General features: G+C 39.4%; 2 protein-coding genes across 4 annotated transcripts; one reads left to right on the forward strand and one right to left on the reverse strand.

Annotated features, from left to right (window-relative positions):
* Nucleotides 1-1,382: 1,382 nt before the first annotated feature.
* On the reverse strand, nucleotides 1,383-11,240 carry tmlhe (trimethyllysine hydroxylase, epsilon). 3 transcript variants are annotated; one of them, XM_071915241.2, is made up of 8 exons: nucleotides 10,347-10,416; nucleotides 8,746-8,860; nucleotides 8,470-8,646; nucleotides 6,524-6,803; nucleotides 5,815-5,934; nucleotides 2,767-3,003; nucleotides 2,485-2,623; nucleotides 1,383-1,722 (listed from the first exon to the last, which is right to left on the reverse strand). In XM_071915241.2, exons 2-8 carry the CDS (start codon nucleotides 8,801-8,803, stop codon nucleotides 1,591-1,593), a joined length of 1,143 nt encoding a protein of 380 aa, XP_071771342.2. In that variant the 5' UTR covers nucleotides 8,804-8,860; nucleotides 10,347-10,416; the 3' UTR covers nucleotides 1,383-1,590. The 3 variants fall into 3 exon arrangements, with proteins under 3 accessions (XP_071771342.2, XP_071771345.2, XP_071771344.2); XM_071915244.2 differs by lacking the exons at nucleotides 8,746-8,860; nucleotides 10,347-10,416 and adding an exon at nucleotides 11,174-11,240; XM_071915243.2 differs by lacking the exon at nucleotides 10,347-10,416 and having other exon boundaries at nucleotides 8,746-8,987.
* A 900-nt stretch (nucleotides 11,241-12,140) lies between these two features.
* Nucleotides 12,141-24,323, forward strand: mpp1 (MAGUK p55 scaffold protein 1). Its single transcript, XM_071915228.2, has 12 exons — nucleotides 12,141-12,522; nucleotides 18,603-18,731; nucleotides 18,859-18,937; nucleotides 19,783-19,868; nucleotides 20,008-20,076; nucleotides 21,824-22,020; nucleotides 22,181-22,284; nucleotides 22,376-22,456; nucleotides 22,835-22,915; nucleotides 23,022-23,224; nucleotides 23,353-23,427; nucleotides 23,535-24,323. Exons 1-12 carry the CDS (start codon nucleotides 12,400-12,402, stop codon nucleotides 23,709-23,711), a joined length of 1,404 nt encoding a protein of 467 aa, XP_071771329.1. The 5' UTR covers nucleotides 12,141-12,399; the 3' UTR covers nucleotides 23,712-24,323.
* Nucleotides 24,324-26,892: the final 2,569 nt, after the last annotated feature.

Raw genomic sequence — 26,892 nt, forward strand, 5'->3', positions numbered from 1 at the left:
AGATCTTAAAATAATGTATAAAAAATTCTCCAACAAACAATAATGTCATAATGACTCTTTTGCAGGATGTAGACTGGATGTCAATTCTCTCAGAATTTGAAAGAATAAATGGATGGGTAGAGATACATAGATAAGTGAATCAATGAATTAGTAAATACGTACGTACTTATAACAGCAAATTTTATTACAACCACATCATATCTGTAGATGGGTGCTTCTAAAAATATTCATCAAGCCACCACTTGGTTCATGTTAAAAGCAGGTGTGCATTCAGCTTGAGAGGTGGAAGTTGCTACATATAAACCTGTCCACACCACACTACTGAATAGCACCATAACACTTTGGACCTGTATCTTTGGAGCCACTGGACTTCGGATCACATTGCAGTTCTTTTTTTAATTGCTCTGTCACTTTCTGCCATAAAAGTCGGGCATATTGCTCAACTCAAGCGTGTCGGTAACTTTTCTGCAATTTGTCACCGAGAAAATAATTAAACTTTGTCACCTTAGTGTTAGTCACCTTTGAATAAAGCATTAGGATTTATTTTTCTTCCAGTTACTGTTATGAACCTCATTAGCATGAATGTGCACAGACCTTCAACCCATGCATAATTAATACACCTGCCTGCCAATCTCTCAACGTGATCCAATGGCCATAACTGTAATGTACTGAAATGATTATATCTGGAGGGTAATCTTACTGACACATTTATGTGATTGTTTCCAATGATGTCACAGGATATGGCAAAATGGGAAAAGCTACCTGGAAACCTGCACCGTATGACTTCTACCTGTGTGATCCAATTCTCCAGTACATCATTGCATATGAACACATATTTATATGAGCTCAACAATAACAAGCAAAAATGGGAAAGCTGTTAGAGAATGTATACATTTAATTGTTTAAAAGTTCAAGTTCATGTCTTCATTCATAAGTAATTCTGAATTAAACTTTAAAATGCTACGAAAATCAGCAAAAAACATACAAAATGTTTTGACAAAGTCTTCTTACCGAATATGATTGGTTTTTCTGCGTGACCCTGATAAGAAATGCATAGTTGAGAACAGACCTGACTTTTTATGCATCACTAAATCTAGCAACAATCCTATATTCCCAGCAATTATTACTTATTAAAAATATACAGTGTCGTCCATAAGTATTTGGACAGTGACACATTTGTGTTGTTTTGGCTCTGTACTCTGTAAAATGGGGGGATTATATATAAAAAGGGCTTTAATTCCTACACGGTTCACCCAATATGGATGTACATACCCTCAAATTAAAGCGGACAGTCTGCACTTTAACCTCATAGTCATTGTCTCATTTCAAATCCAATGTACTGGAGTACAGAGCCAAAACAACAAAAAATGTGTCACTGTCCAAATACCTGCAGACTGTACTGTCTGTTTCATCTACAAAAGGGGAAAGTGCAATGCTTCATGGCGTGAACAAGGAGGAGCGAGTGAGACACAGTATGCAACAGGAGTGAAACTGGTTGATTGTCCTGAGTGAAGAGGATTCTTAGCCCGACTGGGGCTTAACCCCAGACAGTATATAAAGGCACAGAGGTGAAGGGATGCTCATCGAGGATCAGGCCTGCAAACCCAAGGAGCGAGCTTTGTTGAGGATGTCGTCTCTGGTCAGGTAGCACCCGCACAGCTGCCTCAGGCCCGTGAAAGACTCTCTCCCGTGCATGACGCGCCAGTTGTCTATGAAAACCACCTCATGGAAACAGGAGAGTGGAGAATCCTTAGACAAATGTGCATTGACCCAGCAAACAGTATTGAGAGAGAAGTACATAAAGAATGATCTTTGAATGTAATTTTAAAAGACTTGAAATCATTTCTGTTGGCTTGCAAATAGGCTTGAACACTGGTGTGCAAGTTAAAGGTGTGGAATATAGTTATAAATGGTTAATAAAAATATGACACAATTTCTTATTTATAGTCAGGAGAGAGATGTACAGCAGTGTGTATGTTGGGTGTATTGTCTCATGAACTGCATCATATTCTAATAGCTAATTGGTTGTCGTGAAGAATCTGTTATGGATACAGCTGGTCAATTAATAATTCAAAAGGGGGGTGTCACTGAGTGTAAAAAGTCCCACAGGTGTTGTCTCAGACAGCCCTATCATTATCTATGAATATCAACAACTTTCTCTTAAAAAAAAAAAAAAGAGGAAATCAAAGCTCAATTGTCTGTCTGATGTCATCAATATGTAAAGGCTGGAGCTGCTGTATGAATGTGTAGCTGATTTTGTGAATCCACAATAAGTTTCTTTAAAGTTTCTACGCAGCCTTATGCCCAGAAAATTACCATGAATATTATGGATAAGTTACCTTTTGCATCTTTTCTGATTAGTTTTCAATTCTCTTGAAGCTTCAAATTGACATAAGATTTGGGACAACGCCTTCTTTCTGATTTTTGGCAATGAGATATATGAAATTCAGTGGTATTCCTTTTTAAGAAGCATTGCTTTCTTACTTTCCCTGGTGTCAGTTTCACCCACAGCTCGTTCTCTGGCCGCCTCAGTTCATTGGTCAGCTCTCGATGAGCCGCATACCATCGCTGAACAACGTCGTGGGGGATTGTGTTTATCACTGAACGGTCATAGTTGTTGTATCTGTGGAAAAGATACATTCAAAGTAGTATTCAACTTCTTGCAAAATTGTTTTCTTCTTAGACAAAAGGACAACGTACACAATGTGGCACGTTGTGGCACAGACACAAGATTACATGTCATTCAAAATCAAAATACTGTCATACCTGATCATGTAAACTTCATTGTTCCAAGGATACACGTTAAGCAAAGGGCCGATTCCAATCGTGTGGTTTCGGTGGCTGCCTGTGCTCTCAATGTACTCGTGTCTGATGGGCACCCGGGCCAGCTGCTCAAAGTTTTCAGGCGACTGCTGCCGCACTTTTTCTGCAGAATAGAATCCATCCACCAGCAGTGTCCTCCCTCCGGTCCCCTCATGCTTGAGGCAGTGGAAAACCTGCACTCTGCGGCAAAAATCAATGGCATTGAGTTAATAAATGATGTGATAAAGTCAGTATAAATATAAATAAAATTAATTTAATGTAACTGCATGGTTAGATAGAAATACTGACAATAAAATGTGCATATTTCTTAGATTCTTATATTAGTGGTTGACCGATTAATCGGTCGGCCGATTAATCGGGCCGATTAATCGGGCCGATTAATGGCATTTTGAGATAATCGGCATCGGCCGATGCCTGCGCTCACGAGGCCGATAAACAAAAAATGTCTGCAGACACATCTGCAGGCAGCCTTGTCAGTGTGGCTGCTGTGGAACAATGTTAGCGCTCCCCCTTGTGTCAATTTCGCCACGGGCAGAACGTCAGTGGTGGGTGCTGTGGAACAGTGGGAAACGTGCCAATGCTGGATGTAACGTTACCTGAGAGAAAACGGTAAGACTTAAATTCCTAGCTTTCAAAGCTCAATATATTTAATTGGCCACTCTTAATAACATATACAATGTTTACTGTCTGTATAATTAGATTGATTCCGATCTTTTAGTGAGAAAATGCGAATAACGTTAGTTGAGAATTGTAACGGTAGCAAGCCTTCAACCAGCTAAACTAGCTTACAGGGCTCGAAAAACTATTGTATGGCATCCCCAGCCCCCACTCCTACTCCCCAGACGAGCCCGGGTCATAAAACATTTATTCGATGTGTCATTTGGGATGGTTGTGGGACGGTAAGCAAGTGTAACTGTGAAGCCTTTTATTGTTGGTGAGCCTGTGGTCTGCCGTTGTTAAGCACGTTACATAACATAAACATATTTTCTTCATCAATGGCGCTCATATACATACGCAAAGTTTGCCAGCAGTAGAGTAACATTAATAGCCAGCTAGCAGAACTATTCTCAAGTGGGCAAAGCCAGCAGCACCTGCTGTCAGCTGAGGCAGAGGATGAAGACAGGATTGATGAACCTCTCCTCTCGTCTCAAGTCAACAATCTGCTATCGTAAGTGATTGATTTGATAGTTATACCCAACGTTAGTTACAGTCGGTTGCATTTGCTAATGGGCTAGAGACAGCCTCGATTCAACAAGTGGGCTTACGTTAACAGGAGTCCGAAAGCTAGCGTTAACGTTATCAACTTGCCAACAACGTTTTGGGGAACGAACGTTATGGGCTTCTAGCTAACACAACGTTTCTGCACTTGTGTGTGTGTCTCTCTCCCTCTGCGCGCATGTGTGTGTGTGTGTGTTTGTCTGTGCTTCAATACACCAAGCTAACTTGGCACAGTGTTTAATGAGAGATAGTAGTGGATTCGTGGGACAGAATCTCCGCTCTATCACATTGTTGTCACCTCTAGTCACTTGGTAGATGATATGAGCAGGCTGTGCAATGCGAGTGAACAAAGTTATTATTTTTTAATGTCTTTGATCACTTAGATTGGCTATTTGGCTTGTAACCGAGTCTGTCAACAAACATACAAAAATATGCTTCGGGACAGTTTTGGAAGGTGGTGAAAAAGTTAGTTTAGTTTTTGGATTACCTGTGGACATTTATTTAGTTGATACATTTTTTTCATTTAAAATAAGTGCACTGCAGACAGAGTGCAGATCTACTTAAGCAAACAGAGACAATGCAGACAATAACATTAGTGTTAAATAAATGTTCATTTAAGTTCAGCAATTTTATGTCTCATTTGTTATTATTATTAAATTGTTGTATTTTATCAGATGCAAAAAAAACACAACAACAACATGATATCGGCATTATATATCGGCCATCGGCCGCCCTGCTCTCTAAATATCGGCATCGGCCATTGAAAAACCCATATCGGTCGACCACTAATATACATATTATTCTTTTGACAATTCAATCTGATGACTGTGTCCAATACTTAAACTCACACTAGAAAAGTGTTTGTAAAGCCCCCTAACTCTGATGTCACACTATTGCAAAGCTCACTTTATTTGATTTGCAACTGGAACTGATAAATGTAAAGGTTCTGGCAAACCTTATGTGACTTAAAACAGTTTTCATTGTCAAATGAGCAGCTCCAACCTTCTAACACCTTGGTTTAGAATTATATTTATTATGGCTGTACAAGGTCTGTATGTGTGCAGAAAAAGAGAACAAAAATAGTGTACTAGTGTTGGGATTTCTCTGAGGATACATTAAATGAATTTTACCTGCAAATTACATGTATTTGTGTTACATATTCTATTGTAGCCTGATATTTCACTGTATTTGAATAGAGATACATTTCCTCAAACATGACTTCCATTTTTGAGGGATTTGGATAAAAGTTAACTTATGTGGCATATTCATGTAAAACAAGCCTCTTCTTTGTTATGACAGCTGAAGTGATAGCAGGGAAGCAGAGGCTTGCCCTTTATCTACTCTTGTTGTTTCATGAAGGTAAGTGTATGTTCCACATTTTGTTAATCAGTTATTGAGCTTTTATTATGCCTGCTGCTGTTAATCAGTGATTGTGACATATGCCATTTAACATTGTGCCATGTTCTATATGATCCTGTAATTGTAAAGTCTGTGCTCTACTGAGCACATTTTCTAGTTGTATTATTTGCTATCTAATTTGTCAATGAAAGAACATATTGTATGTAAGTATTAAATATAAGAATACATTGTCCTGGAATTGTCATAAAAATAATGACATTAATATCACCCTAGATGGCAATAATGCATTTTAAGTGTTTATTTTAATAATCTTTTAATTTTTTTTATGGCTACCAACATACATTTAGACTCAAACAAATATGTCAACGTGATCATTCATAACCACTTGAGTATAAATATTGTCCCCATACTAACCCACATGGTTCCTGAAAGTAAGATGTGTCTGTGTGGCGGTCCAGGGCCAGATTGGTGTAGGCAGTGTCTCCTCTGGAGAAATCTGAAGTGAAGCACCACATTCTCCCAAACAATGTCTCTCTGGTGGGTGGAGTAACACACAAAACACAAAGTTGATGAGCAGCACCAACAGCAGATGTCAAGAAAGACATGAAGACATGAAGAAAGCAGTGGCACATGTTGAACAGAATCAATTTTTGTTCAACAATTGAGTAACACAAGGCAACGTTTTGGCCTGTCATTTCACCATCATTTGTCCAAAAAAGTGGTTATCAGTAAACATTCACACAGAGTAATCATCACCTACCAAGTATTTAAAGAACACTCCTTTTGGGTTAACAAAAACAACAGCTCTCTCTAGTTTACTTCCCTGAAGCATTTCACATTTGACTTTGAAAACAGAATGAAAAATTGCGCAGAGAAAAACAAAATGACGCTTCAACTCTTCAGGTTAGGATACATCTAGAGGACAGAGGCCAGGCTCATCGATGTTTGCACAAAATTCTACAAGCCGAGTCAACGTTTATGAACTTAAAACTGAGTATATTTAGCGTCTGAAAGAATAAAGCTTAAAGGTAAAGGTAAATATCTAAAATAATTGATCATTACTTCAGACAAACTGAGCAGTTCCCCAACTTTGACATAGGCCAAACAAAGCAGGACTCAATACCTGATGAGGCCTACCCTTTGGGTAACTGCCTCTGTGGCCTCAACAGTGGCTGGGACGTCCTCGACAAAAGCGATCCCATAGAGCAGATAGTTCTGAAGAAACTTCTTCAGTTCGTCCTCACAGCTCATGAACTTGTCCCATTTGGCAGAGGGTGTGTTTGAATTCATGTAGATGTCAGAATTCCACAGGGTGCGTGGCTGTACGGTGCTGTGCTTCCTTCCTTCATAGCTGTTCTCCGCCAGCCAGCTCAGGTCGTATTTTGATTCATGACCATCAGGCCCTGGGATACAAAAATGAGAAATATTATAAAAGAGGTGGAAGGAATGAGAAGTGCATTCCATACTGTGCTTGATTAAGCCTTTATTAACAAATAAATTGAGACTTTTGACACAAGTCCCAATTTTACTAATTTACAAAGTGACTTATTTAACTACCATTTTAACTTATTTTACTTGTTTTATAATTGGTTTTATTAATGTATGCTTTAAATAGTCAATAATAAATAATCACAGAACTAGTCCATAATTATTAGGGTGGCATGCAAAAACCTCCAGTTTGCATAGGACTTCATGGCTGTTAATCTATGTTGTGAAAAGGACATTTTACAAAAAACAACAATTCTATTTTAATTTACTACAGATTCCCCCTTAAATGCACTCTTTAGTTTCTCTTCTGTACTTTGCATGCCTCAAAAAATTTCAAATGTTAATGTATAGCATAAAGTTGTGATGGAAGTCCTATTTTTTATACTTGGTGAAGTGCTAGCAATGCTCTGCTGTTGAGTACTTGAGCATAACATACTGTACTGTAGAAGAATGTTAAAGTACTCTGCTTCATGGATTATTACCTCATTTCTAAGTGAGCAGGTTACCTGTTTTCTAAAACCTGTTGTCTTACAGCACAGCTGCAGATAACTCAGTACTTTTCCATTCTTCTATAATACTATCAACAAAATAGTGTCTCATATTACTACAATCATTAAGTATGCACAAACTTTACATACTCCCTTGCTGCAGGGGAATCATTTAAATGATTTATATAATTTCAGATATTTAAATAATATTTATTATTTAATTATTTGAATAATTTCATTATAAAAATGAAGTGGAGCTGTTTTTATTCTACGACAGTACTACAGGTCCTACAATACATGTTTTACCAAGTTTTGTAAATTTGTTTATTACTGATTCATTATTGTGTAGCCTTTTATTTATTTCTGAAACATCCCTCCACATACTCTGAGGTATATGTGAAATATAGTTTTGCAACATGAAAACCAAGTTGTTGACATTATAAAAACACTTAAAAACACAGTTTGTTTTTGAGGCTCTCCCCAGCATCAGTGAACCCACCCATCACCTTCCATGCAAGAGTGTACAGCAGGGTTGGGCTCAATTCATGAATTAACTCATCAATTCCAATTCAACTGAGGAATTGGAATTGGAAATAGGAAAAAACATTCAGGAAACAGAATTGGAATTTCAGGAAGTTGAATTTAAATCAATGAAATTCTGTGAAATTCCATGTTTTCTTTGTTTTTTCTTACCACATATCTGAGATTACACAGTGTTATATATCATCAATACTGAACATCATAAAATGTTTAAGGGACCTTTCAGGTGGTATTTGATGCATAACATGTAATCGTAATACATTCATTATGACTGAATGTATTTGATTTGTTTAACTGTTTTTTAGTTGATTCATAATGTTTGATTTATAATGTTTAGACAACCTCTCAGAAGTGGAATTTCATGGTATTCAATTCTGTTTCCTGTCATTCCAATTCAGTTCCAATTCTGCTTCCTTAGAGCTGGGTGACATTCCGATTCCAGTTCCAATTCCAGTTCCAACTCCAACTCCAGGAACTGAATTGGACTTTACCATGCATTCTCACTTCAATTCATGAATGGCTTGGTGTACATGTAATCAAAATCATGACTTACATGTGAGGAAGAGCTGGCCATCGTCCACCTTAGTTTTGGCCGGACGAATGCGGAGGTCTACACTTGCTGTATCCAAGTTTCTCTGATTTGTCCCGGCGTTGTAGCAGGAGGCGGCACGACAGTGATCCCGAAGCCACACATAGTCCAGGCGCATCGACATGCCTCCATGGCTGAGCTCTAAATGCAGGGAGTAGGTGTAAAAGCCGAGCTATGTGTCTCACAAAATGTAATAAAGAACAACTATGCAAACACGGTCGTCATTACAATTAAACTCACCGAGGCAATGTTCACGTAACTGGCAGGTTGTTGGATGGGTGGCGCTGCTGTAGTGCATCTTCTGCAAGTGTCTGCATTGTGTCCGGGTTTCTCCAAGTCCAGAGATCCAGTGAGCCTGTTTCAATGCAGGTCGCAGCTTTCCACTTAAACAGCGAAACACCCCGGCCATAAACATACTCTGTACGGGCATTAACTTAATCCTGAACGTTAGAATAAAAGAAACGTCACTTCGTGCAATTTGTAGAACTTGCAAAAGGCTAGTAGATTCGTGTATCGCTTCACTCAGAGAGCAGTCGCTTTTTTAGACTTCGTATCCTTCGATCTCATAAAGAATGGTCAAATGTAGGCCTATAGATGATGTCCGAGGTTAATTATTAAAGGACGTCAGCTAAGTTACTCGGGTATGATTTTCACTTTTCCAAAGAGCCTTTTAAAGAAGAGCTCCGACCAGCTAGCGGCAGCGCTTATGTTTTCGCGCATTGCATTCTGGGAGGGACGCACTATTTTCCATGCTACGAGGGTTCCGTTATTTTTTACGGTCTATGGTAGGACCTATGGAGGAACTACAATATAACACATAAACTAGAACATAAAAATACACAATAAAAACAGTAGACTGTAAACGATTGTGAGGTTATGTAAACATTTGCTGCCACAATTCCAGCACAAAAAAAGGAAAGTATGGTAAAGAAATGGATCACTAACATTTGCTTATGTCTTTTTCCTCAAGAAGAACAAAATATTATAATGAATAAATATGAGCAATACAAAAAATATAACAGCAAAAAACTAAATAGGTTTAGCACTGCCTCATCATTGGTGCAGTGGGCATATACTTTCCACTGATATAATATTGTGTGGTCACACTGAGGCTGTGAAAAGATTTTCTATTCACAAAGTCCACCTTATCTATGGGGTTATAGTTGCAATCTAATGCATTAATCACTCTCTGGAATCCTATGAAAGAATTTCAGTGCACTTAATATGCAACAGTAAATTAAATTCATTATTGATATATAGCCTAGTCAAGTCAAATAATGTAAACTACCTGCTGTTAGAAGCCCTCTCTAATAGCCAGAGTGAGTGATTTAAAAAATATATAAGGGTATACCATTGAAGTAACAGATAGTAAGAAGGGTTAGAGACCGCAGAAGCCCTTTGCTTTCCCTGATGATTTATTGTATCAGAGATATAATAAATGTTTGTAGCCATTTTCCCGCTTGAATGCAATATTTTTGTTCATACAGTATATCTGGTTTTATGAATGGCATTTTTGCAATAAAGCTTAGGCTATTTAAAAAAGAGTCCACAGGATCCTCTAGGAGTGGTGATGCCATTTTCCCAGACTTTCCATTGGTATGGAGGCAGGCTTTTTGTACGTTTGGATCCAATAGCCTGAACATAACCTGCACCAGAGCAGGTTAGCTGTGCAGCCTACGTTAACAGGGTGATGTAGGCCTACCATAAAAGTGAGCCGGTCATGAGACTGAAGAGCGGCAGGGTTAAACCCAAAGTTAGCTCGTAAAACCAAAGAACCCCGCTTAGTGAAACAGGCCCCAGGACGGTGTTGAGGGGAATAGTGGTGGATGGCTGCTGCTTACCTGTCTGATGACTCCCTCTGTAGTTCACACTGGGGACTAGCAGCTTACCTGGCCCCATACCTGTTCACTAATCCCCAGCTCCCCCTCTGTGACCTGGCACACTGAGAAGAGCAGCAAACACTGCCTGGTGTGGGCAGCAGTGAGGAGGATTGGCCTGACAGTCTGAATTAAACAGCAGACTTATTAAAGATGCAGGAGACGGTCACACAGTGGGGGCATGTTCAACATAAGTTCACACAGTGCCATACTTTTGGAACTAAGATATAAAACATGATAGGAATAGCACACAGTGTGTTTGTGTCAGAATATGGCTTAAATACAAGACACAATGTGTTAAATGATAATGTTGACTATAAACAAACTACATTTATTATTTGCATTTTTTTTTTCATTTTTTTGCACTGTCTCTATATCTTTTTAGATTATTTACATTACCTTTATTTTATTTTATTACCTCTTTTCTTGGGCTACTTAGTTCTATAGCCTATGTGTCTGTAGGTTGGGCCTACTCAATAGTGAGTTTATAGTGTCCTTATCATGGGTTACATAATCACATTTTTTTCACATCTCCTATAGTATCGCTCCAATATTCCTTTAATATTTCTGTAGTGACTTATATTAATTTGTATAGTAGCTATCCTTATAGCCTATATATTCCTATTCAGAGGACAGTTCTCTTTCGTAAGGGGTGACACTAGCGCTTGTTTTTCAAAGTGGAGTTGTCTGCTACTGCATCCAGGAAACGCCATTTCTGAGGAGTACAGTTATCATCTCTACTGAGATCCACGATTGAGTCTTTCAAATGGCAGAAGTAGCTATAAATTCACCTTTATCCTGCAGTTTGGGTCTACACCGCCAGTCGGGACCTCCGTCGTGCTACATATTATCCTGCTTCCTCACCACTTGTAAGCTCTGTAAGCTACGTCACGCTATTACTAGTACAGTAAGCTCTGCTCAGAACGCTGCGGTAATGCTGCGTTCAGGCGCTGTCGGAAATATGGGACTACATGTTGAGTGTCAATGAACGGTTCAATTAAAGCGGTAAATAAGACGGCGAAAGTGAACATTTTCGACCCGAGTGATGTTTAGGGGGCGGAGAGCATGGAAGCCGTTTCAACAGCTTATGGAAAAGATTCAAGATCAAATCAGACTTTATTTATATATTATGTATTTATTTATTTATATCCCCATGAGGAAATTAGGTTGTTGCAGCAGCAATGATAGGATTTATCAGTGAAAAGGAAAATAGAATACAAACATACAAATAGAATATAAAATCAGCTATAAAAATGTTGAAATAATGAGAATGATGAAAAAAAAAATGAAATAGATAAAAGCAATAAAATAGATTAGCAAGTATAGATTATTTTCTTGTATGGATTTAGTTACAGTTTTGAAGAGTCTCGACTGCTTACTTAAATATGGTTTAATCGAAATGTAATGAAATATGTGTATATTATATATTATTATATATATTAAAATAAAGTATAAATGTAAGCATGTATAAACACATGGAGCAGGAAAAGTGTCATATGTTCTGACTTGATATGTGCAGACTGTGCTGAAATATGCAGAAATCATGAAACATCAATTACATACCTGATGCACATTATTTTCCTCTTCATTCTGTTGCTGCAGCACAAAGTAGCTCTGCACTGCTTTATCTCTAAAATAGAACAACCGCCACCGAAAACAACAACAACAACAACATTTTTTGTTACAGGGTCCACTTTGTTACGACTTCCGTTCTGGGAAGTACGAGCTTACGAGGAGCCCGTGAAGGCAGCACGAGCCTGCCCCTCCGAGCAGCAGCGGCAGTCTCGTGTTTACTTGCTTTGTCAGCGGTGTCCCCGCAGCAGATAGTGGCCGGACCCCACCTGCTACTGATCAAAACCTTGGACTTTTATCCCGCTGCGGTGATTTATCACAGCGTCAGGACTCTTATCGTCGTCTCCTCCTTCAGCATTATCAGGCCGGCGGCCTCTGGTGGACCTTGAGCAGGGGCACATCGGGTTCACTCGTCTTTCTTTTTTTTTTTTGCCAAGAGGGAAAGATGACGTTAAAATCCAATAAAAACGAACCCGCTGTCACACTGGAGTCGACCAACAGTGTCCGGACAGCCCTCTCCGATCTGTACCTGGAGCAGCTTCTCCAAAACAAACCAAAGTCTGAAAAGGTACGGTGTCGTTTTACCTTGTTTTTCCCCCCGAAATCTTTTGGTGTTTGCTTCCGGGAAGCAGAGGGTAAGATTGCAGAGGGACACATGACTGTTGTTTGTTCTGTTCGTGCGACAAGATTTCTACAGGTAAAATGTTTTGTCATAATGTAGCTTGTAGCATTTTAATATGTTCATGCCTCAAACAAAGAATTGTGCGCCGCATAGGTCTGCCGTGTCATGTCAAGTCCTGTAAACTCGGGTTGTGTGTTTCCCTTCAGGCAGCCACCACCACTGCATTACTCGGTATTGCTTGGTCAGCTTCAGTCTGAGTAGAGTCCAGTAGACATGTCATTGGCAGATTCACTTCTGCATTCCCCCCCCCCAAAAAAAGAAATCAAAGATGCAGACATCTGTTGACTGATGGGGGGGAAAGCTGGCCACATCACGTGCCTGAAGGCCCATGATGTTCCCAGCTTTAATCACATAAGATGTTGTTTCTATAAATAGTAAATGCCATTCAGCCCTAGAAGTTGAAAATATTTTGCACAATTCCTATAGTATCAGTGACAAAATGTTTAATGCTAGCCTCAATTCTGATAATAAAGTAATCATTTTCTAAAGTACTTCTGGGGACATTTTCACTAGTTCTGCCTCAGCTGAAGGCTTAGTGTCACCAGGCCTCACTGTGGTGAAACAGGAGAGCCTGGGCAGATTTTTTATTACATCATATTGTGGTGTTATTTTAAGTATTGATGTATGACTTGTTTTCACTTTAAGGCCAGATTAATATATTGTGGAATTAACTCCAAGTGTTTAGTGACTTTGATTGTAAGGATCTCATTACAGTGTATGAGAAGGTATGTTTTAAAATAAAACATTAAGCCTTGTACATGTCTGACCACAAAATAATGAACTGACTTCAAAGTAAGCGCTACTTTCTTACTCATTTACCATAAGGTAGGCTTTGATTCGGCAAATAATGTTCAAGACTGATTGGTAGGGTGAAACCTAACCTTTCTTTCAGTCCATTCTTTCATAATATAGCCTAAACCATTTTGATTTTGCTAGGTAAGCTACACTGGACCTTCCTTGAGGATCCCCAGGCCCCACTTTGAAAGCCAACAGTATATAGCAATTTTATGTGCTAAACTATTTCTCTGAAACTGATAAGTCAGCATTGAGCGACTGTGGGAAATGGAGAAGGGAGGCCTTGTGAGGAAACTCCTTTCCTGACATCAGCAATTTGCAGTTCAGTAACCTTGAGCTCCAGTCTTGCCCAACTGTTCCTCCTCAAGTCGATGCAGATCTGAGAAATCGGTGTCGTAAGTGAAGTGACCTGGTCCAGTGCCTCACAGGGAATAGAAAGTGGAGAATGCTGGTCTTTCACTTTGTGTGTGTGTGTGTGTGTGTGTGTGTGTGCTGTTAGTGCACATACTTCTGATTGTGGTGTAGGAGTGTGTATGTTAGAGGAGCTAATCTGTCTCGGATGACTTATGTTATGGTTTTTTCATCTTGAGTTTGGTCATGACGATAAACAAAATGAATAGGCCCATTCTTCTGATGGATGTTTTTGTTTCCCCTGTAAGTCTGACTGTGCATGTGTGCCATTTTAGTGTGCAGGCTGAGTGTTGCACTGCTTCACACTGAGTTATGCTCCTCTGGAGAATATACACCCCAAATATTTCAGGCTAAAGAACTGTACACTGCTGTAAATAGATAGTCAGCCATGCCTGTGTATGTTTCCCTCCCTATAGCAGTTCAACTAAAGGGTGACTGTGATTTATATGTTTTTTCAGCAGTGCCTCATCCTTCTCATGACCTCAGCCTCAATTTCAAAGAAAAAAACAAAAACAGTCCCAACATTAAGAGCATCCCAGAAAGTGAAGGTAAATCAGGCTGCTGGCAGATGAGGCCTGGCATGAGATTGAGGGTTCGCCGTCTTATCTCGCTGTCAAAGCTCCTTGGAGGCGGGACGCCGCTGACGGCCATCTAACATCTTCCCACTTACAGGAAGTAGGAGGCGTGCCAGATGTTTGAGCCACTGCACAGCGACGGGGGGCTTTCTAATATCATTTCTAATCTCATCAAAAACGCCAAAGTTTGATCATTGTTTTTACACAACACTAGCAACACCGACAGCCCGTTAAACTAGGCTACTTAATTAAAGTCTATACAAATACTTACTCAAAGTTGGGAGGTGCATGTGCAAAAAGCATTATAGTTGTTTAACAGTTCATCTGATAAGGCCTAAAGTTAAATCCTACTGTCTTTACATTACCCGCACAGTAATTTGATGAAGGGAGGGTCTCCTTTTGTGTCCCTTCAATGTTCTGGTAGATCAATAATTCTTTGTCTGTTGGCAGGAGATCGACCCTAAACCTTAGGGGGGGAAATGGATTAATAATTAATATTTCTAGGCTGCAGATACAGATCAATCTTATCTAGAGAGGATAAGAAAGGGACAGCATTATAATGTAATCAATAAGATTACAACGTGATAGGTTACACTATATTTACAGCCAAAGATAGAACAATACATGTATAGATTTTCTTTTTTTTACAGTGTATTTATTTTTATCCAGAGATACTACTTGGCATTCTGAAATGTATTGATCACATGCTGCTTGATCAAATCCTAAATTTGACTTGCTGTTTATCCTGTTTTTCCCACACCTAAAATCTATAACGGAGCTTCTGAAAGGGCTTCATGGCTTCATACAGTAACAGAGTTTGACTGTTTTCATTGGTCAGTATTTATAACATCAGGAAACCATGTTCGAAAGACAATGACCACCCAAAGCCACCCAAACTGCCTGTAAGACCTTTTCTTTTGCCCACCTCAATCATGTGTTTATCTCTTCACACTCTGTTAAAGTGAGTGAAGAGGAACCGGGAAGCCACAGAGGAACACGCTTTTCTGCTGAGACACAAAGGGAGGGCCGGCCAGGGTCTTCCTCTATTCAGCGACTTGTTCTGACACGCTATGAGGCTGTTTTTCCCAGATAGCACCTCAAACTACGCAGCACTCTCCCAACTTCTGAAACTGACAAAGGCTGTCGTGAGAATAATGAGATCAGTTTAATCAAAATACCTTTTAGCGCTAATCCAAACAAGACGGGGGATTTTACCTTGGGGTTGATGTAATCTCTCTGTTAGACTGATTGAGTGGGCTGCAGCTTGTTTACTGTAAAGATTTTGAGCTAGTATACAGTCTTGTGCGTGGGCTTTTGTAGGCCATCTTGCAAGTGTATTTAATGGAAGTACACTTGATCAGCAGATATTACTGTTGAAATTTGCCCTTTAATCACTTTGTTAAAGCATACAACACCAAACCAAGTGCTTTGTCGTTTCTGCAGATCTAACCAACTTGCAGGAGATATAGTCTATTGCATATGTTTGAAATATGCCAACATTACATCTTCTTCAGCTGGCCTCAGCTGTTTTTGCGGTACAACAGATATTCATTATCCCAGTGATACTAATTGACCTTCAGACTTAACCTTAGTCAGTTTCCTTTAACCATGTGACTTCCTCCTCGGTCCTGAGGGTCAGCACTTTGCTGAGGGGAAGAAAGCATAAATCCACTTTTCACAACCCACTGGTTCGCTCTGTATGCTGAGGTTTATAATGCTTACAGGGGAACATCCCTCAATTAAAGGATGTTGTTATTCTTAGGGACTAAAATGGGCAACTGTCCTAATTTAGAAACATGATAAATGTTACTGGGAGATCAACCAGGGGGATTTTCAGGGGATGATGGTACATTTTCAGGTACTTTCACATGCCTTTGTGCTTCACCACTAAGTTAATTTAGTCATGAAAACACAAACATAGAAAATCACTCTCCCATTCATTGTCTTTGGAGCAACTTCAGACAGATGAAAACAAAGTTTGACTCTTTGCTCTGTGGTTTGGGAGAGAGTTCTTGATGTTCACAGACTTTGATTGGGCTGCCGTAGACCTTAGGAACAGCATGTAAGAAATCTTTGAATTTCAAAGGAGATGGAGCTCAGTGTGTGGTGTCTTAAGATAGTGCTGTGATTTTCTCTGCAGCAAGATTATGACGCAGAGGATGTAATGTCATCTGTTCAGCAGGGACCCCGTCCAAACAGTCCCGCTTGGTACAGTCCCAAGATATGACAGAGTCTATTTTGTCTAGCTCGTGGCTGGTAAATAACTGTATCATGTTGCACAGCAAAACAACTTGTTGACTTTTATGACTCCTTCATTTAGTCATCTCTTGACTCACCACCACTAACAAATATATTTTTTTTGCTCAGTAAACTCCCCTCTCCAACTCCTGAAGTGGTCTAAATGAGTCTACTCTCCACCACAATTATTGCCTACAATTAACCAAATGATGACTAAGCACACTGGTTTTCCAAATAGGTTACTAGGGAAGGTTACTTTCTCCAGAAGTTAGAAGTACATGTGTGGTGGCTAATGTGAAGGGAGTCACAATAATGTGCACATGCCAACTATAGTGAAAGACAATTATCTCACCAAAAAAACACCTCCCAAGCAAACAAACAAATCCCAAAGATTTGCTAAAATTTCCATAAAGAATCATAGAAAATAAAACAATTAGGCTACTGCCTGCAGTTAAACAAGTGAGACTACATGAGAGGAGGAGGAGGACGATGATGATCTTTATTAGTTTATTGTAGTGCTGATGCTGGAAAATGGCTAATGTATTTTTGTGCTGAGGCAGTTGTGCTGATATTGTATAGTCATGCTCAAGGATTGCGCTGATGCAGATAATCATGTCTCTGATGTCAGCAGTGAGCTTTTATTTTTTATTTTTTATACTTTTTGATGTTGTGCATTTATTGTTCCATATTTTATGTGAGAGGTAGCTATCCCAGTTTAGTCCTAATCCAGTTGTTTGGAGTTTACTATCTTTAGCAAATTCTGGGCAGCTTGCCAGACTGGTCTTGTGCTGTGTTCAACCTGTGAGGTTGTTTGCTTGTGATCTGACAAGCTGGACAGATACTGTATATTGCTATTGTTTGACTCTCTTGCCCTAATGATTTCAGAGAATATTGCAAAGTTTGTATCTTCCCAGTGATTCCTAAAACTCACAATAGCTATTTGTCTTCGAAAAAAATGAAATAGAAAAAGTTAAAAATGAAAGTTGATTAAATGCAAGTCACATGTGATAATAGAAACACAATGATACCACTTATCTACTTACATACATTTTTCATTTATGAAAGAAATGTAAATGCATTTATCCATTTAGAATGAAAATCCACCACAAAACAGAAATCACATTACACGCCTCTGACTGGGCAGCATTGTCCTGATTAGTCAAAGGAGTTCTTTCTGTTAAAGCTGGAGAAATGTAAGACTCTTAATCTGGGGATGTCGGAGACTCTTCTCTGAACTGCTCCACTGACAGTGATCTGGAAACCAACTTTGTTGACATTATGGCAGTACCATGGAAATTTTCTGGAGAGACGGATTTCCTGCTTTTGAACTCTTCATTTGGGTTCATTTGGGTGTAAAAGCACAAACAGTGTATGAATCCACAAAGTCGACCTCCTGGTAATCGGAAATGGAGCCGGCCCAGAAACGTCTCCTGATTACATCACATCGCATGTGTTGGGTCTTTGGTTTCTAGATTGAACTGCAGAAGATCGATCACTTACAATACTTGCTGAGAAGAATTTGTTTCCTTACATCAATGCTATTCTTTGAATGTGATCCCCCAATGAGAGTGGTGGTATCCATGACCACATGAACCGGGTGGAGCAGATCACTGGACATGGTTAATGAGGTGTTATAACATTGGGTTAATTTTCAACCTTGAACATATGTTGAAACTGCAAATGAAACATAGCTGTTGGCACACATTAGCGAAAAGCTTTTGCTGCAGTTAGTGGAAGTACCAATATCATAATAATCTGATCTGTCTGCATTATCTGACTGTGCTCCATTGGAACAGTGTTTTTACAATTATTTGCAGATCATATTGTAAGAACAGTTCAAAGTTTGTTTTTGTTTTCTTTTGTTCCTCTTTGAGCAAAACTGGTTTGTTTTGTGGGAAACAAAATAGTATATAATAATATTTATATATATATATTTTTTTTTTACAGGCGGCTATGCAAACCTATGAGAATAAGGGAGCTGAAGTGTACACCAATGGGAGTGCGGGCCACATGAACGGCGCAGAGTTGACCAAGATGAGAGAAGTAGAGTTTGAAAAAAATCCCTCAGAGCCAATGGTACGTCAACCTCTCTGTCTGTCCTTCTCTCTCCACACACACAGACACGCACAGTTTTAATATTGTCAGTATTGTGCAGATTTGTGTTACCAATTTCCTCCTTAATGACTGTGGTCTATGTCTGTAGGGGGTGACTCTGAAACTGAACGACAAGCAAAGGTGCACTGTGGCCAGAATATTGCATGGGGGCATGATCCACAGACAAGGTAAGGAATCTAAGCACCAAAACGTCTTGAGTGTCAACGGGACGTTGCCATCCTGTAACCAAAAGGTCATCGGTTCGATCCCAGCTACAGCAAGTGTGTTCAGCAGCAGCCATGTGGCCCTTGAGCAGGACACTGCAAAATACATAGAATACAATAGAATACAATGTAATGCTTTACATATCTGAGGCCACCAGCCAGTTTAGCAACAATGGGCAAAGTGTTATATTTGAGCAACATTGGCAACTAACGTCAGCAGAGACTTGGAGACTCTAAGCCCGAGACATAAAGCCCAAGTGTTTTACATGCAAACACTTTCACCCAGTACCACCAGTCTTCTATTGAGCAGCTTCAGCAGCTACAGCAGGTCCAGCAGTTTGCTGAGGAGCAGCACTGTGACGATTGTTATTAAGGGAAGGGAAAGAATGAGTTATTCACTTTATCTGGCCAGGTTTCCCCAGCTGGTCTGGGCTGACCTTCAGGCTATCACCGTCCTTGCTGCTTGGTGCTCATTGCTACCACCATCATCATTGTTAATTATTCTATTCCTATCATAATGCCTCTTTTAATACATTGTTGTCTTGTATGCCCTTTCCCCTGTGATCTCTCTTCTGTTTCTTTTTTTTCCTTTTAACTCTTTAGAGATGAATCAAAGGCAAAAAAAGCAACTTAAAAAGCAAGTTTTAAGGCTTTTTTTTTGCCTTTGATTTATCTCTCAGGAGAATTGCTGCTACCTCAATAGCTATTAATACTAAGTACACTAATAATATCAGTATAGAAATTGAACTGGAACAAACAAGGCCCTGTTTGGTGTTACTAGACCTCTTCTGGTTTCTGCTTCTCTACAGGTTCCTTACATGAAGGGGATGAAATAGCTGAAATCAATGGGAAAAGTGTGACCAACCAATCTGTTGACCAGCTACAAAAGATCCTGGTAAGTTAGTACCCTATATCTTGACTTTCTTAAAAAACAACGTGTTGTGGTCAACACAGTCAACAAAACTAATTTTTAATGAAATCTTTGCATGTATATGGATAAATATGAGTAAAATGATTGTCATCTTCACATGCAGAAAGAAAGTAATGGAGTAGTCACTATGAAGATCATTCCCAACCTGCAGAGTCGCTCCCGGGCCTGTGAGGTAAACACATGACCGACAGAGTATGCACTTCCTACTCATAGTGGAGTCCTGTGGTGCCTTTTTGTATCGATATGATTATTCTGTTCTTTTTTTTTCTTCTAATCTTTGTTTTTTTTTCCTTTTCTTTGTTCTTTCCAAACTCAAGTTCATTTGCATGAATAATCCAAGAACTTGATCTTTCCATTCAGACCTAATAATCTCTTCTAATTGGTATATATTTTGTTAAAAGATGAGTTTGATGGTGTGACCGTTTTGCTTCTGTGAAAAGTTTTCAAAGTAATCCGCTGTTCCTTGATTGAATGGCACTTCTCTCTACCAATCCTTCCTTCTGCAAACATCTGTTCAAAGGAATTTGTTCTTTATCAGGTGAATCTTCCATAAGTCAATGAAAGACGCAGGTGACTATCAAATTAGTTTCCTCTAGTGGTCCGATTTAAAGATCATCACTCACATTAGCTTTGCTAATTTGACTTGAAACACTTTGCTAGTGTGTTTCATTCTGCCATCTGCTGGCCACAATATATTATTTTCTCCAGCAGCCATTCATATGGTTTTCTGTGGCATATGAACAGCTGCTGGCTTGATTACTGCCATTGATTAGACAAAATAAAAGTTCACGTTTCAGATTTGATTGGGACATTTTATTGTTTACAGTGTATTAAATATAAGTTAAATGAATGTGTTAATTAAATGACTACATGGAAAAAAATATTTTTAATCTTGTTTTATTCAGTGATCTTACAACCTTATACAGTTTATCAATAATATATAATACAGTTAAGCAATAATTGCTGTCTTGGTGTGGTCAGTGATGGCAGTCTAATTTGAAGCTTATAGTCCATTAGGAAGTAGTTAGAAAGCTTTTAATCCCATTATGTTCAAAGAGCATCATTTTTGGCGACCCAAACCCCTCCACTGGGTGAACTGATACCACTGGAGTGCCCATGAATTGATCACTAACCAATGTGATAATCTACCCTGAGAAGAATTTACATATGTTATTCCTATGATCTTAGACAATTTAGTCAAGGTATGTACATAACCTCACACACACAGACACACACACACACACACACACACAAAACATGGAAAACACTGGAAGAGTTGAGATTCTGATCTGCCACGTCAACAAACAATACTGCCTGGAGCTGCTGAACTGACGGTTAATAAGACACCAACTTTGTGGACATGTGGGACAGTACCTAGGGTTGATTTTCCTGACATCTTTTACATTCTCTGTTTCAGAACAGAAATTAACCTCATTTGGGTTAAAAACCTTGTTGAGACAAGTTGAGAACAGATCAGCTCCAGAAGGTGGATTGATGACGTGACAGATTAGAGGCTACGCTCTCTGGATTCTAGCTGTGGGAGAAAGTTGTTCATGTTCACAATATTGATTGAGCTGTCCAAGATCATAACATGAACTCGTAAATTCTGTTTAAGGGTGATTTTCCCTAGTTAACATTTATAGAAAAAAAGATAAATGTTTGAGGCCCCAATCCAGATTTTTATTTCCTTGAGTATGTCATTTATGTTAGCATTTGCTGATGGAAATGTACTCGTAACTTTTAGCTCCCGCCATAACAATATAGGTGTGATTTGTTTTGCCTACAAAAACTACAAATGTAAGCAAACTGTTAAATTACAATGAAGACTCATGTAGCTGTCATATACATGTGTTAGTTCATTGCTAACATGGGGATTTACGTGACTCTCCTCTTGGCTGCCATGTGCTCTTCACCTGCAGATGTACATGAGGGCCCAGTTTGACTACGACCCTGCCAAGGATGACCTCATCCCATGCAAAGAGGCTGGCATGAAGTTTCAAACCGGCAACATCATCCAGATCATCAACAAGCAGGATCCTAACTGGTGGCAAGGCAGAGTGGAAAGTTGTGCTGCTGACTTCGCTGGACTCATACCGTCCCCAGAGCTCCAAGAATGGTACGCCGCTCAGTCATACCGTGTCTGATGCTTAGCTCCTGCTTTATAAGCTTGTGCTTACCATGAAATACCAGCAATGTTTGATTTGGATGATATTAAGTGTCAGATGGACTTAGACGAACCGGGCCCAGCTCAACCGAACCCCCTGTTTCCCCTGCAGGAGATTGGCAAGTAAAAGCAAAGCCAAAGAGGGCCATCAATCCTGCAGCCCCTTTGGAAAGAAGAAGAAGTGCAAAGACAAGTACCTGGCCAAACACAGCTCTAGTGAGTATATTACTGTAATTGTGTTTACCTAGACTTTTTCTCAAGTGTATTCTCATATGGCTTTCTCTAAAACAAACTCTCCCTTTGGCAGTTTTCGACCAGCTGGATGTGATTTCTTATGAGGAGGTTGTCCGGCTCCCCGCCTTCAACAGAAAAACACTGGTGCTTATTGGTAAGCTCCCTAGCCTGTTAGTTACCTTATTTATCAGTAGGATCAAGTTCATGTTCTTGATGAATTTGACTATTTAGTAGAAAATAGTTTTTTTGGATTACAGATGTATTTTATTCCAATGTTCCCAAACCATACAAATAAACAGAATTCTTTTACAGCCTCAAAATACATGTGAATCTTGTGTTTAGCTGTAACAGACAGTCAGTCTTTGTATGAAAAAGTCAGAGAATTAGTTTGAGACTGGAAAAAAATGAAAGCTAGAGTGGTTCAACAGATGGTGCTTCACTGCAACCAAAGGTTCCGATTTTAAGCCCTATGTGATCAGATTTAATTAAAATGTCATTTATTGTATTATTTCTTAAATTTTGCCTCACTTAGGTGCCCCTGGTGTAGGAAGGAGCCATATCAAAAATGCATTGCTGACCAAATACCCTGAGAAATTTGCCTACCCTGCACCACGTAAGTAGATTCATCATCTTCATCTTTACTAATTATAGAAAGCAGCAAAATTTGCTGAATTGTCCAGTCTTAAGCTTGAGCTACGTATACCTCTGTCTCTACGCAGACACCACCAGGCCCCAGCGTAAGGATGAAGAGAACGGACAGGACTACTATTTCATCTCCAACGAAGCCATGACCAAGTGCATCTCTGGGAACGAGCTGCTGGAATATGGCAGCTTCCAGGGAAGTATGTTCGGCACCAAAATTGAAACCATCCAGAAGATCCATGAGCAAGGCAAAATCGCTTTGCTGGATATAGAACCGCAGGTTGGCATCCGCAGTTTCTTTTGCAAGCATACATCATCAGATTAAAACTAGATCCCTCTGCAAGCTATTTGTTTCAGTCTAGTGTGCCTCCCCGATCTAACATAAAATCTTCTAACTTTTTAATGCAGACCTTGAAACTCTTGAGAACTGCTGATTTTGCACCTCTCGTGGTGTTCATCGCGCCCACCAACACAGCTGCCCAGGTGCTTATTCATTCATTTTCTGAATATACTTAAGCGGTAAGCATTAATCTCCAAAACGGCAAACTTCATCAGCACAACCACTAATTCATTTGTGTCTTGCCTCTTAGACGGAATCCCTGCAGATGATCCAGAAGGAGTCCGAGGCCATTCTCACCACATATAGACACTTCTTTGACGTGATTCTTGTCAACAACGACGTCGATGAGAGTGTGAAAGGAGTGGAAGAGGCCATCGAGCGCGCCACCTCCACCCCACAGTGGGTGCCTGTGTCATGGGTGTACTGACAGTCGTCTGGCCCTGATGTAATACCTTTATTGTTTGATGAAAAGCAGTGCAATATCACTCCTTACACCAGACCTCTGAGTTAGTGATGTCCCAGGTGTGTATGGGTTTACTGTCGGTTCATGTAATTGTCACTGAGATGTTGTGCACAAATGCATTAAAAAAAAAAAGCAATAGTTTATTTCAAATTCTTGAGAACCTCACCAGGGGATGTTTTACTTGGTTGTTAAGACGTTTATGCTTCAGGCTTTTTAGTGGCTGAGCGACACTTTGGGTGCCACACACCTTTTTGTGATTGTTGGAATGTGAGCAAATGCAAAATAGGACCACAACTGTGAATGAAATCCCCACTCTTAACTGACAGGATTTCATTATGTATGACCTTGACTCTGGATTCATTGTTTGTTTTCTATAATGATGAGATTGTGTTATGAAATTGAGATTCTGCGTGTTGGTTGGTGGTATGTGAAAATACAGAGAACGGTAATGTCTACTACACAAAACTTTTCAGTCAATCATTGACAACCTCAGTTGTCTCAACTCATCAGAATTGCATACCTCATGGGATACTGTAAAGGCACTTTTAAACAAAATTAAAATTCCCCTGCTCTGTTGCAACTGCTTCTTTGACTATTATTCGTATGGCAACCTTATCTCCAGAGGCCTGGAGGAGAAATGTCATTTTACCGCAGGCCCTTGTTGAGCAAATGGAAGAGTGTTGCTCAGGCTCCCCTGTATCTCCTCACTGCATACATACCTTTATCAAGCCTCCTTCCACTAGATCCACATGGGAGAGAGCAACACATAACAACGATCCTAGTTGAGCAAATCTGAGTGACTTCATTGAACAGCGAAGTGGCAACTGGAATTCGAACCCACTGTTTTTATTGTATGAAACCAAGACATACATTTTCTAAATGCTTTGTCTTCTGCAGTGCAAAATTGGCAGTATGTGGACATTTTGCCCAATTTATTATTTCCTTTATTTTATCTTAGCTGTCTACATGGCTCCAATTCATCCTGTCAGAGTGGAATTTTTGTATTATTCAAATCTCTGCAGGGTCTCCTTTTGTTTCTTGTCGTCCTCTGTTAAGAATCAAGACTAGCAGCCATTTGTTTAGGATCATTTCCCATTAATGATTGAAGTCAGAATCAACATGGCCACCATGGAGCAGAATATTTACGGTGGCAAGGGTTTCATGTCCGTCTTCAACTTAATCTTTCAGAGGAAGTCATGGCTCAAGGCCTCCAGATCAAGACTCATGTCTGAACTGTGCACTACTAGCAGCACATCCTCCACATTAATATTCTGTCCCTCATCCTTAGTACATGACAATGAATTGGTCCACAACTTCCATCCACAACAGCTGTGTAGAATTTCCTGGCTGTATATTGGTTCACCTGGTGAGATCAAGATGCATCATCTCATCTGAAACATATTTTTTGTGTGTTAACCGAAAGACTACAAGTCTCATATGCATCACCATCATATCATGGCAGAGTTTAATATGCATACAAACGTCATTGATGTTAGACAAACATAAAATCTTTTTATATATGTATGAGTTAGCTGTAATTATTATGCATTTTGAAGTGGAAAATAAGTTAATGGAGGACAATGCAAAAAGCACATGGATGTCAGTAATAAATAATAATACTATAAACTGGTCAATTTGTCATATGACCAACACAAATAAACAAGTTAATTGTGCATGTGTGCTTGTTGAGGTGGAAAAAGACTTCTGACTAACAAAACATATTGTTTGTGTAGTCATTTTAAAAATCAATGCCACACATTAAATAAAAAAGTAAAACAAAAGCCAAGGAAATCAGAAACACAAAAAAAGAAAAAAGCTGAACATTTTGCATTGAAGTTAAATATCATCTCCAAGGAACTTGAGGACATTCAAGATAAGAAAAAAAAGGTCAACAGCATGGCATTGTATGTACATATTGTACTAGTATCCACAGTATTAATTCACAAAATGAAAAAAAAAAATCTCATTTCACTTTAAACTTAATTCAGTGTGCCACCTTTTACACAGTGACATCATAGAATGGTTGCTCTACTGTACTGTAGGTTACAACAGTGCAACGATAGTTACAATCAACTCTTAGGAGTGACAAACTGCAGACAAGACAAACTCAAGGATCATAATTCTCTTTTCTATGTGGTGGATGTAGTGGTATGAGGTTGATCTGTGTGTGAAGGCCAACTGTACAACTGTGTATCCTCCACAGTATCATCCAGGTCCCGACCATGAGAAGAACAGGAAGGAGAACAGCAACACAACAGCTACCAGAGAGTGTGACAGGGAGTTACAATGCCTCCACAGAGGTGATCAAACGTTCCTCTTCACTAAAGAGGGTGTTGTCCCATGGCACCACCATGTGGTGTAGTCTGCACTCTAGTCTGCACAACCAGAGCCACTCACATTTATCTATCATCTCATAAACATATGCATTGCTGTAGTTCCCACCTGAGTTCCTGCATTTTTTAAAAAAAATTTTGACAGTGAAGGTTATCAAACCTTCAACCGAAATCTATTAAGGGAACCCTGAGTGAACAGACTACACAAATTTGGATACTTATTTATCTAACTAATAACTGTAACCAAATGCTTCCTGAAATAGATGATCAGTTTCTCGCAGCACCATGGAGGAATTTTGTCCCATTCTTCCATATAGAGCTTCTTCAACTCAGTGACATTTGTGGGTTTTTGAGCATGAACTGCTTGTTTAAGGTCCTGCCACAACATCTCACTTGAGTTTACTGAAGGTTTGGACTTTGACTTGGCTATTGCAAAGCCTTAAATTTCTTGGTCTTCAACCAAATATTCTGATGCAGACTTGCTTGTTTTTCCTTCCCATTTTTCCTCAGTGTCTTTTTGGTGTTGGAGTCATGAACACTGACCATAGCTGAGGGAGAGAGGTCTTTGGAAATATTATAGTAGGATGACCTACTGTGTCAAAGTTCCTCTATTTGGACAGCATGTCTCTTGTGTAGAGCTCTAGCTCCACTTTTAGAAATTGTTTTAGAAATTCTAGAGGTCTTCAGCAATTTCTTTTGATTATGGCATGATATGTCTCTAGGCCCAAAGTTTGTCACATTTATATTGACTAAGGCTGGCCAAATTGCCTGATTGCTATCTAAGGCATTCAAACAGCTGGCCCTAATTATCC

The sequence above is a fragment of the Centroberyx gerrardi genome, chromosome 11 (assembly GCF_048128805.1).
Source record: "Centroberyx gerrardi isolate f3 chromosome 11, fCenGer3.hap1.cur.20231027, whole genome shotgun sequence".
NCBI lineage: Eukaryota > Metazoa > Chordata > Actinopteri > Beryciformes > Berycidae > Centroberyx > Centroberyx gerrardi.